Raw genomic sequence first — 21,133 nt, 5'->3', positions numbered from 1 at the left:
CTACCACGGAAGAAGAAGAAGAAGAGGAAGAAGAAGAAATCAAGCGAGGACGAAGATCTGATCAGAGACCTGACTAACTTCACTAAGACAAAGAGTAGGAGAGTTTCTAATGAAATCAACGAGCCGAGCCAAAGTATTAGTATTTACTTCATGTATTTCGGGTTTACATATTTACTCCACAATCCACTTCCAAACATGCCTCTTATACAGTTAGAAATGTAGTTAAATATAGTTTTTGATCATGAACAAGCAGAAATTCAAGTGAATCATGTCAAGAAAATCACCATGATCCTTGTTTTTTCCAATAACAGAGGATCTGCAACAGTGTGGGTTTTCTCGGACATTTACATTATCAAGGGTGTATTAGGGTATGAATGACAACTCATACTGTCTGTAAAGAGGCGGTACACCCCGAGTTTGCCGAAACTACAATAGGGGAAAAGGGAACATAACAACTCTATGATGGGGAGAGGGGTCATGTACATATGTGTGTGTGTGTGTGGGGGGGGGAGAACAGGAATCAGTGGCAAAATACCGGACAAACAAAGATTGCCTGCATAAACGAGTAATTTGTTGTTGTTTTTTGCTCAAATAAAGCAAAAATCATTCGTGAGAGTCTCAACCAGAGAATAAAAACTTTGCGTGAGAGTCTCACCCTACCGAGCGTGAGAGTATCAACCGGCAATTTGTAGGGTTGCTACGCGATTTCTTGACATGTAATCGAATTGCAACTTTTCAAAGACCAAAAAGTACACTCATGTTTCAAGAATTGATTAATCTTGTCTTTCCCGTTGACTATAATCTTTTACTTGCATTAAATATTCCATAATAACAATGAAAAGTCAACATTTTGGCGCAGAACGCTTGAAATGTGTCAATATTCTGTGCTCCCCTTTTACAAGTGCATTTAAATAATAAAATAATTCTGGAATATGGTACGCATACTTCTTATGCTAAAGCGCAAACAACAATAATACAATAAAATGTCTTTTTGTGAAAGTTATGATGCAATTTGTGGAGCAACTCACCTCGCTTTGCCGCCGCGTGAGAGCTGAAATGGATTGAACCGGAGCGTGGGTAGTTTCTTCGTATCAACCGGTTATACGGTGTGATAATGTGAGGTGGTATTCATCATCGGTGGGCTCAGTTTTTGTTTACATATATGGGTCCCGCTTCTTCTTGGGTCCTGCTGTTGGACGCATTAGAGTCTGGAGGCGTCGTAGAGAACGCTTTGCTGATGGCGATGATCTGGAACGAAATCGTTTGATGGGGGCAGTTGACCCGTGATTTGTAAAAATGTAAAACATTCGTGCTCCGCGATTTGTAAAATGTTTTACAAATCACGTAAATGCGCCCGATATTTTCTTGTCATCTCGAAAGTCCAGGGATCTATAAGCTTGGCGGTAATTACGATGTTGAAAATTTTGTTGAGAACTCGCGTGCACATGTTTGTGACGGACACACCGACAGACAGACAAATCTGCGCTTATCACGCTTCGAAATCGAATTATAAAAAATAACATGTGCAGATTTACTTACACACTTTCATTTTCATATGGATTTTTGGCCCGCAATCCCTTTGTGGTTAACTGGGCTCTAAACAACAAATATTAATAATAATAAATGTGGAATGCGATTTTTTTTAAACATTTTTACAAATCCCGGTTGTAAGTTCGACGTAATTTGTAAAATGTTTTTACATTTTTACAAATCACGGGTTAACAGGGGCTCTGTGACGGTCTGGGAAGGGACCATCTCACGTCGCAGGACATCTCGCTACCATGTAGTGGGCAGTTAAACTGGTGATTGCAGTCGGCATGAGATTTTGCAGTTCTTCGCTGAAGAAACCCTGCTGTTGTAAATTTGAAATCAGGGTCCTGAGTAACAACCTCCAGCTTTGGTTTTGCTGCCGTCTTTGAAATGACATTTTCTGTAGACAGTCCTCGATTGTTCAATAAAACAATAAAGACAAAATTAAATCGTTCAACCTTGTCATTTCTGTTTTGCATGCGTTTGAAAAAGTGGTCCTTAACTTTTTTGAAGAGTATACATGTGACAAGTGATTGTTATAATTACTGCCAAATTTTCATTTGAGTATGACCACTGGCGGAAATTTGCTAAGCATATAAACACATCAGAAAAAGTGGAACGTGCAAGGCTGTTTTCTAGAGACAGCAGTTGTCGCCGAGTGCCTATATAAACACGCTGCAGTCACGCTTGACTGGGCATCGCTGTACCACAGCAATCATCCGAACAATTTCGATCGTGTTTACAGGACTAGCTAACTTACACTATTGGTCAAACTTAGTTTTATTCTTAAAATGTAAATGACAAATCAGACGCCAGTTTAAGTGCCTGGTTGTACATTTTAAGTTTTGTAACAGAGCTGAGGTTGCAAATATACATCTATGAAAGGGGTATATTTGAAATGTTTTTAATGTGGTTATTTGTCTATTTGTAGGTTTGTGAACCATAAACTAAATGTCTCTATTTAAGATAATAAACTAGTATTAATTTATATTGTATTGCATTGTATTGTTAAGTTCGAAAAATGCAAGAGATATTGACGCAGACGTAAAGAATAACGCGCGTGTGTGTAGGTGTGTATGTGTGTGTGTGTGAGTGTGTGTGTGTGTGTAGGTGTGTGTGTGTGTGAGAGAGAGAGAGAGAGAGAGAGAGAGAGAGAGAGAGAGAGAGAGAGAGAGAGAGAGAGAGAGAGAGAGAGAGAGAGAGAGAGGTGGGGCATAAAACACTCTCATCACAGTTACAACATTGAAACACTGAGAAGTCATTTATGTACAATTTATTCTGAGTGTAGACAATACATTTCCAATGACAATATTACAAAAATGATCTTGTACAATAGAAATACTCTGATTTTGTTAATAACAACGCTTGCTCTCTCCACAGATCTGTGATCTTTGTGATGTCACTTTCATCGTCAGCACTGTAGCGAGCATTGTAATAATTACTTAAAAAATAGTTATAAAAAAACTGCTTCCTCTGAACCGAAAGGGATAAAGGGAAAGAAAAGACGCCCCCCCCACACAAAAAAACACACAAAAAACCCACCAAAACTCCCCCAAATGACGTGACATCGTTTACAAAAAAAGAAAAAGAAAGTCGCGTGAAGCGAAATAATTACTTTTTAGTCAATCTGTCGGCCTGAAACTTAAAGATTAACACTGAAATCCCGGAAGTAGTATTTACTGAGACCAGTTAGGCTTGGATAGCCAAAACCCGACGACCGAGACGAGTCGCATAATTCTCCGCGAGACATGCGAACATAGGACCGATTTAGTTTTATTTTGAGCACATTTACAGGGTAAACGTGACATACCTACAAATAAATGGATTCAGGAAAGGATAAAGAATACGGTTAAATCGCTTTTGAGTCGGTTTTTGAACTTTCAGTTTGATTAAGATTGTTTACAATTTTTAAAGAAGAAATTAAATAGTTTTTGAGCTTCTAAGCAGAAATGCAATCCGATAGTCCGGACCGGGTAAAAGATTATTTGGCCAAAATTTGAATTAATTTGATTAAAAAAATGAGGTCACCATTATACCACCTCAATTTTCTTCAAAACCCGGATATGATGTTATTAAAGGCATTGATCTAGACGAATTCATTTGTTAAGTTTCATGAAGACCGTTCCGTCGATTTTTGGAAATCGCTCTGCACATACACACCCTCGCCTCGGTTCCCAGCCTACCGGAAAATATTGACTAAATGTAAAAAGGATTCAAACGTGCGCTGTCCGTGACAAATGGAATGAAGCGATACTGTGGACAGCGTCTTTATCTGCACATAGTCATTCAGTTACTTCAGCTGTATTTTACTGAGTCTCCACGAAACACATTCGTGATTATTGGTTGATTTGCCTGTATTGTGTCTTTCACTTTGATTCGTGAAGCACGTCCGTTTGAGTGTTGTAGAAACAAACAACGATACAATGTGTAGATACCTGATACTTTATTTTGCCAAAATTATAATTTACTTAACATCAACAGAAAAACGCCAGTTCAGTACAATGTATATAAGTGATTATTGACTGAAGTCACTTGACCAGAAAGCAGTATTTATCAGCGATACGCAATGAAGTAGAATCAAAATAAACCAGAAAGCGTCCAAACCCCGTCCTGGCTGTGTATGTATGGCAACATACTAGCGGAAAGAAGAGGTGAGTGATTGAGTGTTAACAACACGTTGGGTGCCGGGAAGGACCAAGGCGAGCAATGGCCGACTGACAATAGGAAAGAGAGTCATTCTGCACATAACGCGAGGAACAGTAATATAGACCAGAGAAGCCAGCTAACGTGGGCCGACACTCTAACGTCAGCACGGGTAACCAGCGACAGTCTGACGTCAGCTAACGTCACCAATCTGATATGATCAAGTCACTGCCGTCAAATACGGCAGCGCAGAGCGCTTTTTATACGGGACTGGCAAAAATAGAGATACTGTGATATGCAACATCTTAAATTTCTCTTCATACACACACGCACGCACGCACGCACACACACACACACACACACACACACACACACACACACACACACACAAACACAGGCAAAGACTAGGATAGCGTGACAGGGTGAGAAAGGGTGGCAGCTGCAAAGTGAGTAGAGAAGAGAGGACTTGGACTGCAAGCACAGACACGAGGCGACCTGCAATACATGTATTGTCAATATCACAGTAGGAAAATAAAAGGGCAAGTCTTAGCCTTTATCAGCCGTTTCATTCCCCCATCCCTGACTACCCCCTCCTCTCCCCTACCCGAAAAAAGGTTATTTCTGAGTCAAACTGCGAAAAATATAAATAAATTTGTGTTTCTCTACCAGAACTGCAGGGGGCAACAAGCTGAAACTCGACCGTTGCAAGAAGTAAACTGTAGCTTTGTTATTGAATTCAACCAGAAGTCAACTTGACTACAAACTGCCGGGTATCCCCATCATGTTTAACCCCGTTCAATACTTATTTGATCAGTTCCTCTTTTCTTTTCCTCGACATCAACACGCAAACCTCCCTAACCCCACCCCGCCCCCTACCCTCTCCAGTCTCCCCTCGTAAGCCAGTGTTAAATAGCTCTGGAAAGAAGGAAGATAATGAGTAAACCAAATGCAGTGGTTGCATGTGTAAGGTGTATGTGAATTGTGTGAGAGAAGCACACTAACAAGTCGCCTGTCGTCCATCTCGAATTGAGCCACGGTTCTACAACAGCAAGGCAAAAAAGCAGAAGCGAGCGTGATACACAAAAAGACGTTGAATATTAACATGGATTTCCGATCGCAAATTATTACAAGTACTCTTTGTAAAATGAAACAAGAGACAGGGTACACAAATGAAGAGAAACATGGCAGCCGCGCACAGTAAATGCTGATACAGTTAACACATCGTGAGTCCACATGACCAGCAAACACAAATAACACGAGTGGTTTTACACAAGGTGGACATGTTCGCTGTGCAGTCAAAATGTACACGAATCATCATCAATATATTTACATCAACTCAAGGAAATTCAACACAACCACAATTTCAAATCACACGTTCCAAACGCACATCAGTTGAAAATAATCCAAGACACTCGTTCTCTCCCTCCCTCCCTCCCTCCCCCTGTCCCAAACGGTCATGCATCCACGAAAGCACAAGCGCGCCAAAGTCATTATTTACAATATATGTCTTGTGGTTAATTCCAGTCTGTATAAAAATCCTTTTAGTACATGTATGCACAGATGATTATATCATTCTCTTCACAATCGGTAACAAAGTTTGTATCCGTCTTCACAAGACATCTAGCTTAATACACAAACATACCAACAGATTCACTGACATGGTAAGATCGCATAGCGTATGAGGTGATCTCGACCAAACGAACCTAACGAGTTAGCAAACATCACAAGGTAACACAAACTGAAGTGATAAAGCTCTCAATCCAAAGCAGTGTTCCAAACTCAAACTCTGTAATGTGCTTCACACCGATACAATTATGTTAGTGCACTTCTGAAATATCAACCAACAAAGGAACAAACGTAATTCACGAAACATAAAACAAACACATAAATAAGTAATAAATAAATTTGTTGTTAATCACCCCTCAAAATGATTGAATTCTCGCTATTTCAGTCAGCTTTAGTCAATGGTCCGTCTGACACCACTCAGCAAGGAATTTGCACGCGTGTTTAAGCGTGTGATTTTCTTTTGGCATCTATGCAGTCAACTGTTTCCAAGTCTGCTGTGAATTTAATCTACTTTGTGATCAGCTATGTCAGAATGTCAGGATATATTGGACAATTACTCACTGTGAGTGACATCACTGTTTTCTCTGTTCAGTTGCTGGTGTTATTTTTTGTTCCTGAGAGAACTGTTTTCAGAGATAAGCTAATGAGGGCAATAGTGACATACACTTTTCACAAAAAAACGTATATTTTACACAGCTTGCTCAACAAAATGTTTGATCCGAGGATATGAGACAGGAAGCTTGTTGACGTTCTGGTCGAAAGTGCTGACCTTCCAAGCTGCCGTTTTGTTTCTCTCAATCATGATGATCTGTCTGTTGGGAAAAGCCAAAATTGTTCTGGAAATGGATTTAATCATTGCCACTGAGTCAGTGTTCCAACGATGGAAAATGTCAATACATATCGTAATCGCAGCAAACGTGCACAACACACACATTCTATTCAAAACAAAGAAGAAAAAGGTTGATACTTACGATTAACAAAAAAAACCGTCTGATCTTTGCTCAAACAAAACTCTTTGAGGAAAAAATATATACGTCTTTCCTATCATACAACAGTGGATGCAAAGTAAAATATAAATTCAATCACAGATACAAGCAATTTCATTGGTCATTTTGCTAAGTACAAAGTGTCACTCACGCTGCGCGCACACGCTGATTGGTCAGTCACTGCATACTTCGGACGTTGCACGTGACTCACGTGCCTGGTGGAAGAGAAAACAAAGCCTGTCTAAGCAGACCGGTTCCCCTTTAAATGTGTAATTGGCAAGTAAGTGGTTCATAATGCACCAGGCAGCAATGCTCTTTGACTTACATGGCAAGTTTGTAACGTGCTTCCCACAGAGAGAGAGAGAGAGAGAGAGAGAGAGAGAGAGAGAGAGAGAGAGAGAGAGAGAGAGAGAGAGACAGAGTGAGACAGAGTGAGAGACAGAGTGAGAGACTGAGAGAGAGAGAGAGAGAGAGAGAGAGAGAGAGAGAGAGAGAATAAGAGAAAGAGACAGAGACAGAGTGGGAGGGGATTGTGAAAGAAGAGGATGTGAGGGGCCATTGTGCAGTGTGTAAATGGTGCAGTCAGCTCCAAAAGTAAAGTGAAGGCAAAACATCGTGTAGCAGCCGTGCCAATTGTAGGTGCAGTCATTAGCCGATCATCCTCATCACGCTAACACACAAGAAACACAATCACGTGTCCGTTGCGCGAGTCCATTTGTCTCTCCTGGTCTGATCACGTGACACTAGGCAGAGGGCAATACGATCAACGGCGACGTCGTTGTGGTCAGATCCATGTAACGGAGTGAGCAAGAACTGACAACAGCTCGACAGCTGCATCGGCTAGCCAGACGAACACCGGCAAACACAGCACACAAGTATTGTCCACCCTATTCACAACCGCCATTGCTTTACTTGGTGGTTCTTCCCCTCACTCTCTTCTGCCTGCCGAGCAAGCAACGCTGAGCCTCCACTGAGATGCACACTTATTATACATCCACATACGCACAGACACATGTAAAGCATACACCCACAAGAACATTGGTCACAGCTGCAAATACACGTATACACACGTCATAGCCTGAACGTGTGTTCCATTTCAACTTTGAAATATTCAAACTTGAACTTTTCCGTCGCGGAGAAAGAAGAGTGTAAAGAAAGCGTAAAGTGTAATGAGGTCAGTCCCTGGTTGGCGAACTAGTTCTGACTTGAAGTATCAAGTCCATGTGTAAGCCGTTGTGAATTACCCAGCCTCATGTCGGTAGATCGCGCCTAACTTGAAGGACTGCAGTTCCTGGGCATGCATGTGTAAGTCGCCAGTTGCTTGTTGGAACCGCGTTATTGGAAGGATGCCGATGACTCGTGGCTGAGTGGTGCGAGGTGCACCCGTGTGTGGGGACAGCTGTGGCGAGTGATGACCAGCACAGGGATCGCCCTGCAGTCACTGAGATCAGGGGTGTCGTGTGTGGGATCACAGAGCACACGGACACCTTGTTCACGCCGCTGCTTCTCACCTGGGCAAGGCAGAAAGAACATTGCTGTGGTTTCCAAACTTGGAGCCGTTGAGCGGGGGTGGGAAAGAAAGGGGTGGGGGCGAGGAGAAGGGGGAGGGCTGAGTACTACCGCAGTACCCGCAGAAGCGATGTAAGCAGGACGGGCAGCAGGAGCAGCGGATGAGGCCGCCGCAAGCTGACCGCCCCGTTGTCTGTGATGGTGCCCTCGTTCTTGTCCCCGCCCCCGTCGCCCACGTGGATGACGTTGTCTGCGGGAAAGCCGCCCGCCCCCGGTCCGTTGCCATCTGGCTTGCCTGCAGACAGGGAATATCATGCTTTCTGTGAACGTGTCTTCATTCTACATCTTACACTGTTCCAACATTTACATCTTAAACTGTTCCAACATTTACATCTTACACTGTTCCAACATTTACATCAGAGAAGCTTTTTTGGTTTTATCTGCTTCAGCATTTCCTGAAGGTGTAAACCACAACAATATGCATTTCCCTCACAAAAAACCTAGGTTGTAAGCTACATTGAGCGTCCAATGACTGTTGTCATCTTCTGTCACATCTAGCCACTCTTAACAAAAAGTAAAATCAAATCAAGTCACTGTGAAAAAGTTGATCCAACTTCATTTTCAGTGGATCTGGTTTTTTTGTTTAAGTAATATTGTATTTCCTTCCTTTCTGTGTCAGACAAGTCTCTTTCTCTCCCTTCTCCTTTGCTGTATAGCGCTGATGATGATAGTGGCTGTTTGCTTGGCTTTGATTGCTGTACAATACATACCTGTGGATTTTGGTAAGGTGGTGGTGGTTCTGGTTGTTGTGGATGTTGATGGTGTGGTTGTTGTTGTGGTGGTGGTGGGTCGTCCAGGCCTGACTGTTCCACTCTGTGTGGTGGATGGGCGGCGTGTGGTGGCCACTGCAACATGCATGTTATTGGTCAACACTCTACACCACATATTACAGTCCCGCCTGTACATATTTAGTAATCTCTAAGGGTGTTGTGTCTGCGTGTTCTGTGAAGATGCCGCCAAACCTTCGGCTATTAAGTTTTCTTTCTTCCTGAGCACTTGACAGCAGTACCTGTCACAAAGGGACACCCCTGGCTGGGGCTCGGATAAGCCAAATGTCCCTGCACCGCAGGCTCTTTTCATAGCTCTGCTATCTTTGACTTTGATTCAGTGAACAAGGGTATCTAATCTAATCTAATCCAATCGTATCTGATCTAATCTACGGTTATAAAAGAAATCGTCTCAAGCGAGCAAGGGTCGTTCGATTCTAAAACCATAGAAGGTAGTGGTTTGATATCTACTAGCGTATCAATAATATTTGCTCTCAATCTACCCGTTGAGAGAGAGAAGCGCACGAGGGAGGCTAAAAAGCGAGCAATCGACAGGCTAGAGACAGGCTACAACGTGACAAGTGTCTGACAGTCTGACTGCAACATGAAGAGGCCGGCAGTGTAGGGTAAAGGTCAGGAGTCAGGTGGGGAGGAAAGCAGAGAGGAGGGCGGGGTGGAAAGCAGAGAGGAGGGCGGGGTGGATTATCGATTGCAGACCCAAGACGCTCGGCTCTTCTCCACTCAACAACAAGGCTGCCATTCACTCTGCAGCTGCGGAAATGTGTCATCCAAGACCTTCTGCCAGAGCTGTTTCACACACAGCCAAATTTCTTGTTGCCTGGGATTTTCTGTCAGACCCAACACTACCAAATAGCACCAATTTGCTGCCAGGCTGAACGATAACAAATAGCTGTAATTTGCTGTCAAACTAAACACTAACAAATATGTTCAAAACTAAGCCAACGTCAGCAGCAAACGTCGAAAGAGCATCAGAGATGGGCCTGGAACGGCAAAACGTTATGCAGAAGTAACTGACAGATGTAAGACATTTTACGAGTCTGGTGAATTCCGACAAATCCCTAATGGGAAGCCTGACACTAGTGAGAGACGAAATTGAACAAATTACAACTTTTCTGATATTGTCGACACTTTGATTGGACTCAACTTTTTCAGCTCCATTTTTTTCTCCCAACCAAAAGTTTAAGTATGGAAGCTATGTAAAATGTGCACTACCAGCTCACTGTGGGGACACTACCTCTTTGAAACTGAACACAGTTTTAGTGCAACTCGATTGCCCAACTTCAAATCGTTACACCTACGTTGAACATGACTCCCTAGCTACCCACGCGACCTCTATCCCTTGACTGAGTGCTTTTCCGTTTAACCCTGGACAAACAGTCTCGCGCTCAAAAGTGCGTTACAATAGAGCATTAGGTACGTATTAAACACTGGGCTCACAAGAGTGTTGTCAGAGGTAAAAAGACTCGGATGCCTTGTCTTAATCACAAAAGCCTTTCTGAAACAATGGCTGAAACTACAACAGGGGAAAATATCCCCCAGTACGACAACAAATCATTGTGGAGAAATGCCCGCCTGGCATAGCGAGTGCCAAGGTGCGGGTATCAGAGGCCGACAGACGGCAGCACGGTGCGCACCATCGGAGCATGAAATGAAGCGGTGAGCACAACCACCAAGAAGCTGTCCGGACCACTGGGTCAGCCTGGCCACGCTGTTCAACACACTGACACTGCGGTCAGCATGGCCACACTGTTCAACACACTGACAATGGGTCAGCATGGCCACACTGTTCAACACACTGACAATGGGTCAGCATGGCCTCAACACACAGACAATGGGTCAGCATGGCCACACTGTTCAACACACAGACAATGGGTCAGCATGGCCACACTGTTCAACACACTGACACTGCGGTCAGCATGGCCACATTGTTCAACACGCAGACACTGCGGTCAGCATGGCCACATTGTTCAACACGCAGACAATGGCGGGTCAGCATGGCCACACTGTTCAACACGCAGACACTGCGGTCAGCATGGCCACACTGTTCAACACACTGACCACCCCCCTGCCCAGTGGTCCCAGCTGCCGTCACATGACCTCAGTGACTGTAATACCCTTTGCTTGCAAGACTCGGGTCATTTGGGAGACCCTTCACTATCATGTGTTTAGAGTGTTAAAACTACCAAGGATCATTCAGGGAAAGTCATTCGCTGTCCCTGTTTTTTACATTGAAAACCAACGACCACTTGGACACTGACGGAACTACAATATCACATTATCCTCCAGTACTTTCAAGGACCACCAGGCAGACTGAAAGACCACATAACAGTGGGCAGCAGAGCATCCAGCCCAACGATGACGAAAATCATTCCAATCCAAAAGAGCCGTCACCTTGACAAAACACAACAGAATTCACCAAATGCAACCCGCATTATTAGTCGACTGTACAACAAGAGTGAATCCGGAATCAAAACCATCTTTTCCCATGAGAACCAGATCATTTGTCATCGTTACGTGGCTTTGTGATAATGTATTAAAGTACAATATGCATTATTATTATTATTAAGAGAAGCAAACCCGGACTGCAATGATATTCCAATTTTCGTAACCTCAAAAAGACGAGAATTGGAGGGGGGAGGGGAGAAAAAAAGAAATAGAAAGAAAAAGGAAACTTGTTAAGAAAAGGGTAATTTTTTTTCGGGTAAAAACCACCCTGTCTAAACCAGCTCAGGTGACAGCTGAGATGACCCTAGATTTCAGGTGAGAAGCGCCGCCTAGCGGCCTGACAGAGGGGACACAGGCCCGTCACTCTGCATTAGACACGCGCCGCTTGTTCTCCATACAGGCGGGCCGGCAACTAGCACTTGCAGGACAATGGTCCAAACATAGTGCACACAATGCACGGCGGGGAGGCAAACTGGCACCAAACACCCTGTTCTCCCACCCGCACACACCCTAGGCAACGTCCTGCCGCCAATAAAACTCGCACGCCATTTTACAGGAAATGAAAATCTTCAAGAATTAAAAAAACAAGGAGAGAGAAAAAGTGAGTGAGCGAGTGTGATAGATTAGAGGCATGCTGTTGTAAACCGTTCGGAACTTCCTATAAAAATAACAATGCAATGTGCAATAACTTGAAGATAATCTGGGTCATGGAGAAAAAGACTAAAAATGACCTATATTAATCTGTTCGCTGCTAGGAAATATGTTTTTTACAATGCATTATCTGATTTTACCTGAATTGACATCTTTATTGATCATTATTGAAAATTATGATTGCAAAAAAGAAAGAAAATTACATTGCAGGCGCATTCACTAAATCAAAGGCACAACAGAGGCTGGAGAAAAACAAGATAGAGCATATCCACACAAACAAAATGCAGATAACAATGTAAAAATTACGTGACAAAGTAGAAAGTCTACATCGCATCTTCATTAATGATTATACGGTTTGAGAAAAGATCAGTTTCACTGGTCCTGGCACTGAGCAAGGACATGAACAAGGTATCAATATAGGTGTGTGTGTGTGTGAGTGTGTGTGTGAGTGTGTGTGTGTGTGTGTGTTTGTGTGTGAGTGTTTGTGTGTGTGTGAGAGAGAGAGAGAGAGAGAGAGAGAGAGAGGACACACACACACACACACACACACACACACACACACACACACACACACACACACACACACACACACACACACATGAAGGAGTGTGGTTGTGAAGAATGTAGCTTACCTGGTCTTGAGTTATCAGGCGGGACAACTCGCAGTATCATTTTCATCTTTTGTGAGTAGCACGCCCCCTGGTATTGATTGTCTAGTTCTTTTTCTTGTCCTCCTGATGTGGCTGTGGACAGACAGGCGGACACTGAGTAAGCAGCTATTTCACCAGACATAGACACAACGAGTCATCCAGCTCTCATGAGGTAAAGCTGTCTATCCCTTCATCAGCCCTCAAATGTCACTCACACAACAGCGGGCCATCAGATGCAGTGTGCCATCCCGGTCCACGACATAGCATGGAACCCCTCTTTTAACATCCACCGATTAACTCCCCCCCCCTTCCCCTTCACAAATTTTGTTATAATATCTGAAAAGGTACTACCTTTTTTGTCACCCCCTCTTCTTTATGATCTTATTTTTCTCATATGTTTGGTGGTCTTAAAAAACGGGTGGGGTGGGGGTTTTGGTTTCCACTGTATGCTTGCTCTTAAGTCTTTTGGCAATATTTGTTGGTACCAGAATAAATGTATAAAATATTAGAATCCTTATAGAAAAATGAAAAGGCATCGCCTGTGATGCATCTATGCGCCCGCGACTTCCCATCTGAATTACAACCGCTGTGGTAATTGCGTCAATTTCCCCTTATTATGGAAGGGTATATTTCGCTGGCAGAGGCTGACAAACACAAGGCATTCATTGCAACAAATGAACGTTGTTGGTTTGCTTCTTTCAAGCTGCATGCTCACGAAGACATGAATGGCAAAATAACGAAATGTAGAAAGAACAAATGAATGCAGAGAAGAACGAACAACAAATGGACGAATGAATGGATGAACGAACAAATTCAGACGTGAAGTGAATCCAGAATGCACCCCCCCCCCCCACCCTTCGACCTCCATCAAAAAAAGAAAAAAAGAAAGCAAAATCAATATATTTAGTCAAACTGTAGGCCTTATATAATGAAAGTAAACGCGCGGCATTTCTTTTGACATAGACTCACTCATAGGCTGGCCGAAACCTGCTACCGAGATAGCGCTGTCGCATTGGCTTGCTTGAAATGAATTTTCTAAATTTTTAAGCTTGTTTTCAAGACAAACACAACATATGTATATTTTTCTTATTTAAGGGGATAATGAAGAATCAAAAAAACAAACATTCATTGTTTGCACAGAAAATTAGTTTTAATCTCAATCTTTTTGAACAAACTACTTGATTTGTAAGCTTCCAATCAGAAATGCAATCCCATAGTCAGGACTGTTTTAAAGAATATTTAACCAAGATTTGTATCAATTTGATTAAAAAAAATAAGGTCACCACAGTGCCGCCTCAACTTTTGTAAAAGGCGGGATATGACGTCATCAAAACACGGGTGGGGATATAATCAGGAAGAACTCACATGCAAAGTTTTATGAAAATATGTCCGGTAGTTATCTAGGTCTCGCTCTACAATACACACACACACACACTCTCACGCGCGTGCACGCGCACACGCACACACACCTCGTCTCGATTCCCGATCTATCTGAAAACATTTAGTCAAATTGTCACTAAATGTAAATAAAGGAATCCTTCATATTATAATGCCGGGCGGTGTGGATGAGGAAGGAGTAGTGAGGGAAGGGTAAAAGCAGGACAATGTAAGAAAGACTTACAGATAAAGTAGTAACTCTCGCCCTCCGAGAAGTCCGGGATGCCCGGTATGGGCTGGTAGTCGCGTACCAGCAGCGTGAAGAAGTGCGGTTTGGTGGTGTTGGGCCGCGAGCAGTTGATGATCTTCATCTTCTGCGTCGTGTCGTTGATCACACACGAGTCGTAGTTCATCTTGTCCACCTGTACACACACATACCAACACGCCGTCACATTACATGCATCATTCACAGGGCGCCTCGTCAAGTACAGTCAAACTGCTCTGCTGACCATCTCTCAAAAATGACCACCTGCCCGAAACGACCACCTCGTAGGTTCCCCGACAAGTTGTTTTCTCTATAATTCACCTTCCCATGGCGAGCACCTGTCTATAACGTCCACTTTGGGTCGGTTCCTTGAGTGGTCACTAAAGGCAGGTTCGACTGTACAGCTACCTTCTACTGTTTCTGACCAGCGGGCAGGAACGATGAGGGCTCTGACATTCCGACTGCGTCTGCTGGCCAAAGTGTTCCATCACATTTCAATGCAACGTACATGCTTTTTAAGTTCCTGTTATCGTTAGTTTGGAAAGATAATGTGCAAAAGTGCTGCACGATAACTAAACTTGGTCTTCTCATAAGTGGAATAGTAAGAAAGAAAGCAATGGTAATGGTTCGTGTGGTGACCGGCAGTTTTCATTTGAACTGACTGCTGCACACGGTTGCATTTTTAGCTATGTATGTGGACGGACTCATTTAAACATAATTGAAAAGTTTGCCTGACTTTTAACAAGTTTTATTTTGTTCTTTCTATACAAAGTCACGGCAATTTATATAATCAACTGGGAAGGCAGAAGAAGAAACATATAATCAACGTAAAGTGTATCAAGTGCCCTATGTGAACAATGTTCAACTTTTGAATTATTTCCTCTTGGTTGTGCCAGACGACAATTATTGCCCTTGATTGCAAATAAGGGTGTGCTGAAACAAACTTGTAATTTTTAACCAAGTTCTAAATAGAGCAGTTATAAATGAAAAGGTCACAATTACAGTTACAAACATCCTTTTCTGTATGGAAACCTATGTTTTGTGCAGTTTTTGTTCAGCGGTCGAGTACAAATGTGTGCGAAATTCAGTTTCACACCAACTAAAGTAAAGAAAGTTTCACGTTGTATTTTTAGATTGATCTTTATGTTTTGTTTGTTCAGCGGTAGAGTACAAACCAAACATTGTAGAGAATGTCATTTACAGGAGTCACATGACCGCCGCCTAAATAAGGATACCCAAAAAATCGACCTGATGAAAACATGCAGTAGGTACTAATTAAAAAGTCAACGAAAATTCACAATAAGCACAACTTGGCGAAAACGTCAAATCAATTATCTACCCGAAGTATGTCTTAAATAGAGCGTATGGCTGCCTGAATGGTGGGGTTAAAACGATCATACATATAAAAAAAACACATGGGAGTTTCAGCCCATGAACGAAGAAGAAGATCGTGAAAGTAGAGAAAATAGTCTTCTTTCATAACAATACCCAAAACATCTCTGTGATGTCAATTTTCTATTTACCAGAAGTGAAATTACTAACGCTCAATAATTGTTGGACAAGCTTTGAGTATTCTACAATATGCTCGCTTTGTCAGTTTACATAATTCAGGGGCTGAACAAAAGTTTGTTTCTATTAAGAATTTCGTATTCAACAAAAAGAATGAATATTTAGTTATAAGAGTGATGTGTTATGAGTCACGTGGGGCTCTCGTTCGAGCACAAATTGCAATACGTTAAATTCAACAACGTTCGGTGTACGGATATTTGTTGTTTTGTTTCAGAACAGTGTTAAAAGGCCTCTGTGAGTGTATTCTCCAACGCTTGGTGGCAGCGGAAACCGTGTGACGTGAGTGAAATTGTTATATTTGACTAAGAAACTTTAGCCATACGTTTTGATTTAATCAATGAATGCCGTCCCTTTAGACTGTTAGCTTACGTACAGCAAACTGCAAACATTTAATTCAACATCATTCCCGCAACATGCAAACCAGAGGCAAAACAGATTTTAAAATGAAGGTTTTAAAAAGGCAGAAACAAAATAATATGCATTTGTTTTAAATGTTCAGTGTACCATAAATTTACTTAAGTATAAACAACAGTAGTACAGAGAAAACCTTATTTTCCCTATTTGATAGATATGTTACTTTAGCATTAAAGGGAAAACACTTCATGTCACAAACTGGCTCTGAAGAATAACAACAAAACATCACAACACACACACAAATTAATACAACAAGAAAAGACAGGTAAGGCGCGAGAAGAGGCGGCACTCACCATGTAAACTATATAGTACTCATAAGGTGTGGTATGGTCGGTGTAGTGTGGACATATAATGTCTATACTGTCTCCCAGGTTGATGTCTATCACGTGGTCGTTGTTGTCGCTGTGGAACCTGGAACACACAACAAACACCAACGGTCAGCGCACCGTCACGTGGTCATACAAGGACACACTGATCAAAAGCACAACAAAATAAAACAGTAAACGTGTTCCTTGATAGTCCTGCAAGTCAAAGATATATGTCATCATCTCAAGTAAGTGTATATATGCAAATGACTTAGGGTTCGAGGAAAACAGAATAATGGCAAAACTGATACCTTGCATGGGCAATTCGACAATTCCTCGCAATATTTTATTTATTCAGGAAACGTAACAACAGTACCGGGCTCATCATTCATTAACAGAGTTGATTTGGGTTGTTGAATCTCACTAACTCCAACCTCTCAAGCATTAACCTTCTACCGATTAATTCATGATTCTGCCTAAACTAATTCTTTGCCTCCTAAATGTTCACTCGTATAGCAACAGTGCCATCTTGTTATTGTAAACTAGGTGCCCCAGAGACAACGATCTGCAGAGAATCCGTTTCAAGACGATTTCTGAGCGCCGACATTGAGCAGAAGGGATTGGTGTCGGGCAAGTAGGAGTTAATCCAGACGAGCGGGCAGAGCCGTGTGGTAGCCGAGTGGTTAGGGCAGCAGGGACAGGGAGTTAGGTGTCGGGGGAGACTAATCAATGGCAATCAATAGTCGTGATTTAGTCTCTGGGGAAAGGGAGAAAGCGGGTGAGAGCCTCTCCATTCCCCCCGTCTCACTACTACCTCTCCTCTCTCTGAGCGCCACTCTTCGCTCTAGCTAGATAATCAATAGCCCTGATGCCTGATGATAATTCTCCTTTGATTTTTATCACCGATGAAGAAAATCTATGCTTTTCCTGTTGTGGAGGCGCGCAGTGGTGAGAGAAAGCTGGGTGGTGTTGTGGGCATGCTGGTTGCACGCCTTGCTGGCAGCGTGCACACAGCGCGCTACATCTCTCAGTCAACATCGCAATTGTCCTCAAATTAAGGTCAGCTGCTTGCATGCCAGCTCCTAAACTTTAAAGCAGCTACATCAACACAGACACATGCTGATACACAGACAGAAGACGACCGACAGTCACACAGACTGGACACAGCCACAAACACGCACACTGAGACACACAGCCATATATAAGACCAAACAGGGTGCGGTATAACTTTCCGTCTGAGAGGAATAAATCGCTGTTCATTTTCCGCGGAAGGACAGCAGAATTTAGTGACGGTGTGAAAAGGGAAGATAAGCTGCCCTCACACGCAGAGGCAGCGCTGTTTTGATGACCGGCTATAATAATCATGGCAAACAAAACTACCAAACCCTCTATATTCACACCCCCCCCCCCCAACAACCACAATGCTGTTTTTTCTTGTCATTTTATCCGCGAGCGCGCGCGTCCGCGTGTGTTTGTGTGTGTGTTGATGTGTATGTTTAAATATTTCTGTCTCTCACTCTCTCTGTCTCCTCCCTCTATGCCCGGAGCGGGAGAAGCGGTGTGATAAAATTGAAAGGGAGCAGTAAGAGAGACTGTATCCCGGGGCCGTGATCTAATCGCTATCAGCCACATCACACGTTACAACTTCGCTCACAACGAGATTCAGGTAGCTCTCAGCCCCGCTGCCCTCGGCGTCTTCATCATCACTCAACGCTCTTTACCTTCATCGCCACGCCCTTGTCACTGCCCCACAGCGAACAGTCATTCATTTATACCTGCAGCACTTGCCTTCCACATCAAAGGCGACAGTCACTACTTCTTGACGCTTACCTGTGCAATTTCTCACTGGTTGGGATACATGCACATTTCACTTTCACGTGCGGGATTCCCACTGAGCTAAATTTAGCCATCTAAGGACAACATCCTAACCTTAAAGGCACAGTAAGCCTCCCGTAAACCGCCATCACAGATACGGTCAGGCTTTTACACACAGTACAAACACCCTTTCATTTAAACACTCACCGATTGAGAACATCCTAGGTGCCCTCCGTAAAGAGCGAACAATTTTCAAAGAATTTATTTTTGCGTGGTTTATCTTAGCCCTGAGCCATCGTGAACCCGTGTGATCCAGTTTCCCTTTTTCACAATGTAGTCGTCAGTTAGTCATTTGAATGCGACTCGATGTGAGCTTATTTACAATAGCACGGTTTTATGCACGAAACAAACGGCTGTGGTTCACAAGAACTCTAGCGATGGCTTTTGACTGTTGAGAGGAACAGCGATATGCATAAACCGTCGTCTGCTACGACCCTTGCGTGACCCTGCTTCCGGGCTTTTCTTTTTTCAAACTTTCACAACTTCGAATTGTACTGATCTTGTCTTGATGAAAAAAGAATTCTTTTATGATTAAAGAATGTTTGTGTAACAAGCTGTCAATTTATTATTTAGATTTTAAAAGTTAGGTCTAGCGCAAAAACGCACCACGGTCCAAAAACATTTTGATAATCATCGATTCACGGCTATCGCCAGTTTACATCGATAGAATGAGACCCGAAGGGAAGTAACTCATGTTTGACCTGAATTCAGGATGGGTCCAAAAAGTGTTCGAGACAATCTGCAAAATTAATTCTTTAACAAGAAGAGCAAACGCTCGATCGAGTCACTTTCGCAGTTCTGAATATTATATGAGGCATCAGATGGACAGGAAGAAATTGCTATTCACAACACAATGAGTCACGTTCACATAAAATTTGAGCCCGGTCACTTTTATAGTTTCCGAGAAAAGCCCAACGTTAAGTTGTGTGTTGCCGAACAGAAAAGGCTAGTTATCTCCCTTGTTTTTCTGATAACGTTCGTAAAAGGCTACAGATGTAAATACTTTGATGTAAAGAATAATCCTACAAAGTTTCAATCACATCCGATGAACTTTGTCAAAGATATAAAATGTCTAATTTTTCCTTTGACGCTGACCTGTGACCTTGAAAAAGGTCAAAGGTCAACGAAACCATCGTTAAAGTGTAGAGGTCATTGGAGGTCACGACTAAACAAAATATGAGCCCGATCGCTTTGATAGTTTCCGAGAAAAGTCCAACGTTAAGACTAACACTGACCGATTACATAGAGTCACTTTTTCTCAAGTGACTCAAAAATTGCTCGCTCTTTACGTAGGGCACCTAGGATGTTCCCGTTTGGTGAGCGTTCAAATGGAAGGGTGTTTGTACTGTGTGTAAAAGCCTGACAGTATCTGTGATGGTTTACGGGAGGCTTACTGTCCGGGCGTGATTTCCGGTATTGAATATTCATAACAGCCGTCTAGCACCAAAACGAGGCGCCATTGTTGTAGAGGACCAAGTCCACGAAAATAAATTCTTTGAAAATGTCTCACGCTCGACAGAAAGCAGCCAGGATGTTCCCGTTCGGTGAGCGTTCAAATGGAAGTATGCTTGTACTGTATGTAGACGCTCGGGGAGCTCTGTGATGGTTTACGGGAGGCTTACTGTGCCTTTAATAACACTGTAGCTATTTACAACACAGGGTACCTATTTCGCTCAAGCCACATATTTATAAAGAGACCAAAAAGCAATGTACTCACGTTAAAATGACGAACACGGAACGAATAACGGCGACGTTTCGACCTAAGGGTCTTCTTCAGGCACAAAAACACAAAAGTACACACACAAAAAAGAAGAAGAAAGACGATAGAACAAATAAAGAGGAGAACAACTGACAAAACAACTGCACTGCACAAACCGACAAATGACAAAGACAGAGAAGCAAGGGAAGCTACTCGAGGAGAATGAAAAGCGGCAGTTTTGAGGTCTGTAGACCAAACAAAATGTGAGGGGGGGGGGGGGGGGGTGCGTGAAAGGGAACGAAAGAGGAGACTCGCGTACCCGTGCGGACACACACACACACACACACACACACACACACACACACACGCACACACACACACACACACACATACACACAAGGTGGAACAGCGGGGGGAAGGTTGAGATGAATGAATTAACGGCGAATGTTAATTCCATCGGGGCAGGTAGTGCCAAGGGATGATATGATGTGGGACTCCCTGAGTTTGCGCTCGAAGGAGTCGCCACGTACTTGCCACAGAGCCATGACTCTGACATGATCAAGTGAGTGACCAGCGGCGGTGAAGTGAAGGGATACTGGCCTATTGCGGGAATGACGGATGTCAGCCAGATGCTCGGAGAAACGCACCTCAAGGGTGCGCGCGGTTTCTCCGATATAAATCTGGCGACAAGAGAGGCAGACGATCGCATAGACAACGTTGTGACTTTGACAGTCAAACGTTCTCTTGACCGTGAAGGAGCCACGAGGGCCTTGGAGGCAGGTGTCAGGGTGGAGGAAGGGA

At 43.1% G+C, this 21,133-nt stretch overlaps 1 protein-coding gene across 2 annotated transcripts in view; it reads right to left on the bottom strand.

Annotated features, from left to right (window-relative positions):
* Window positions 1-2,788: 2,788 nt before the first annotated feature.
* LOC138970880 (ephrin-B2-like) overlaps window positions 2,789-21,133 on the bottom strand; it is a 368,014-nt gene continuing 349,669 nt past the window's right edge. For both annotated transcript variants that reach the window (XM_070343448.1, XM_070343447.1), the window contains exons 2-6: window positions 16,747-16,864; window positions 14,450-14,627; window positions 12,811-12,921; window positions 9,005-9,139; window positions 2,789-8,529 (exon numbers count right to left, since the gene is read on the bottom strand). In XM_070343448.1, coding sequence (XP_070199549.1) covers window positions 8,342-8,529; window positions 9,005-9,139; window positions 12,811-12,921; window positions 14,450-14,627; window positions 16,747-16,864 — 730 coding nt within the window. In that variant the 3' untranslated portion in view covers window positions 2,789-8,341. The remainder of the gene's footprint in view (window positions 8,530-9,004; window positions 9,140-12,810; window positions 12,922-14,449; window positions 14,628-16,746; window positions 16,865-21,133) is intronic.

Source organism: Littorina saxatilis, linkage group LG7 (genome assembly GCF_037325665.1).
Source record: "Littorina saxatilis isolate snail1 linkage group LG7, US_GU_Lsax_2.0, whole genome shotgun sequence".
Lineage (NCBI taxonomy): Eukaryota > Metazoa > Mollusca > Gastropoda > Littorinimorpha > Littorinidae > Littorina > Littorina saxatilis.
This window is presented reverse-complemented; position numbering and strand designations above follow the sequence as displayed.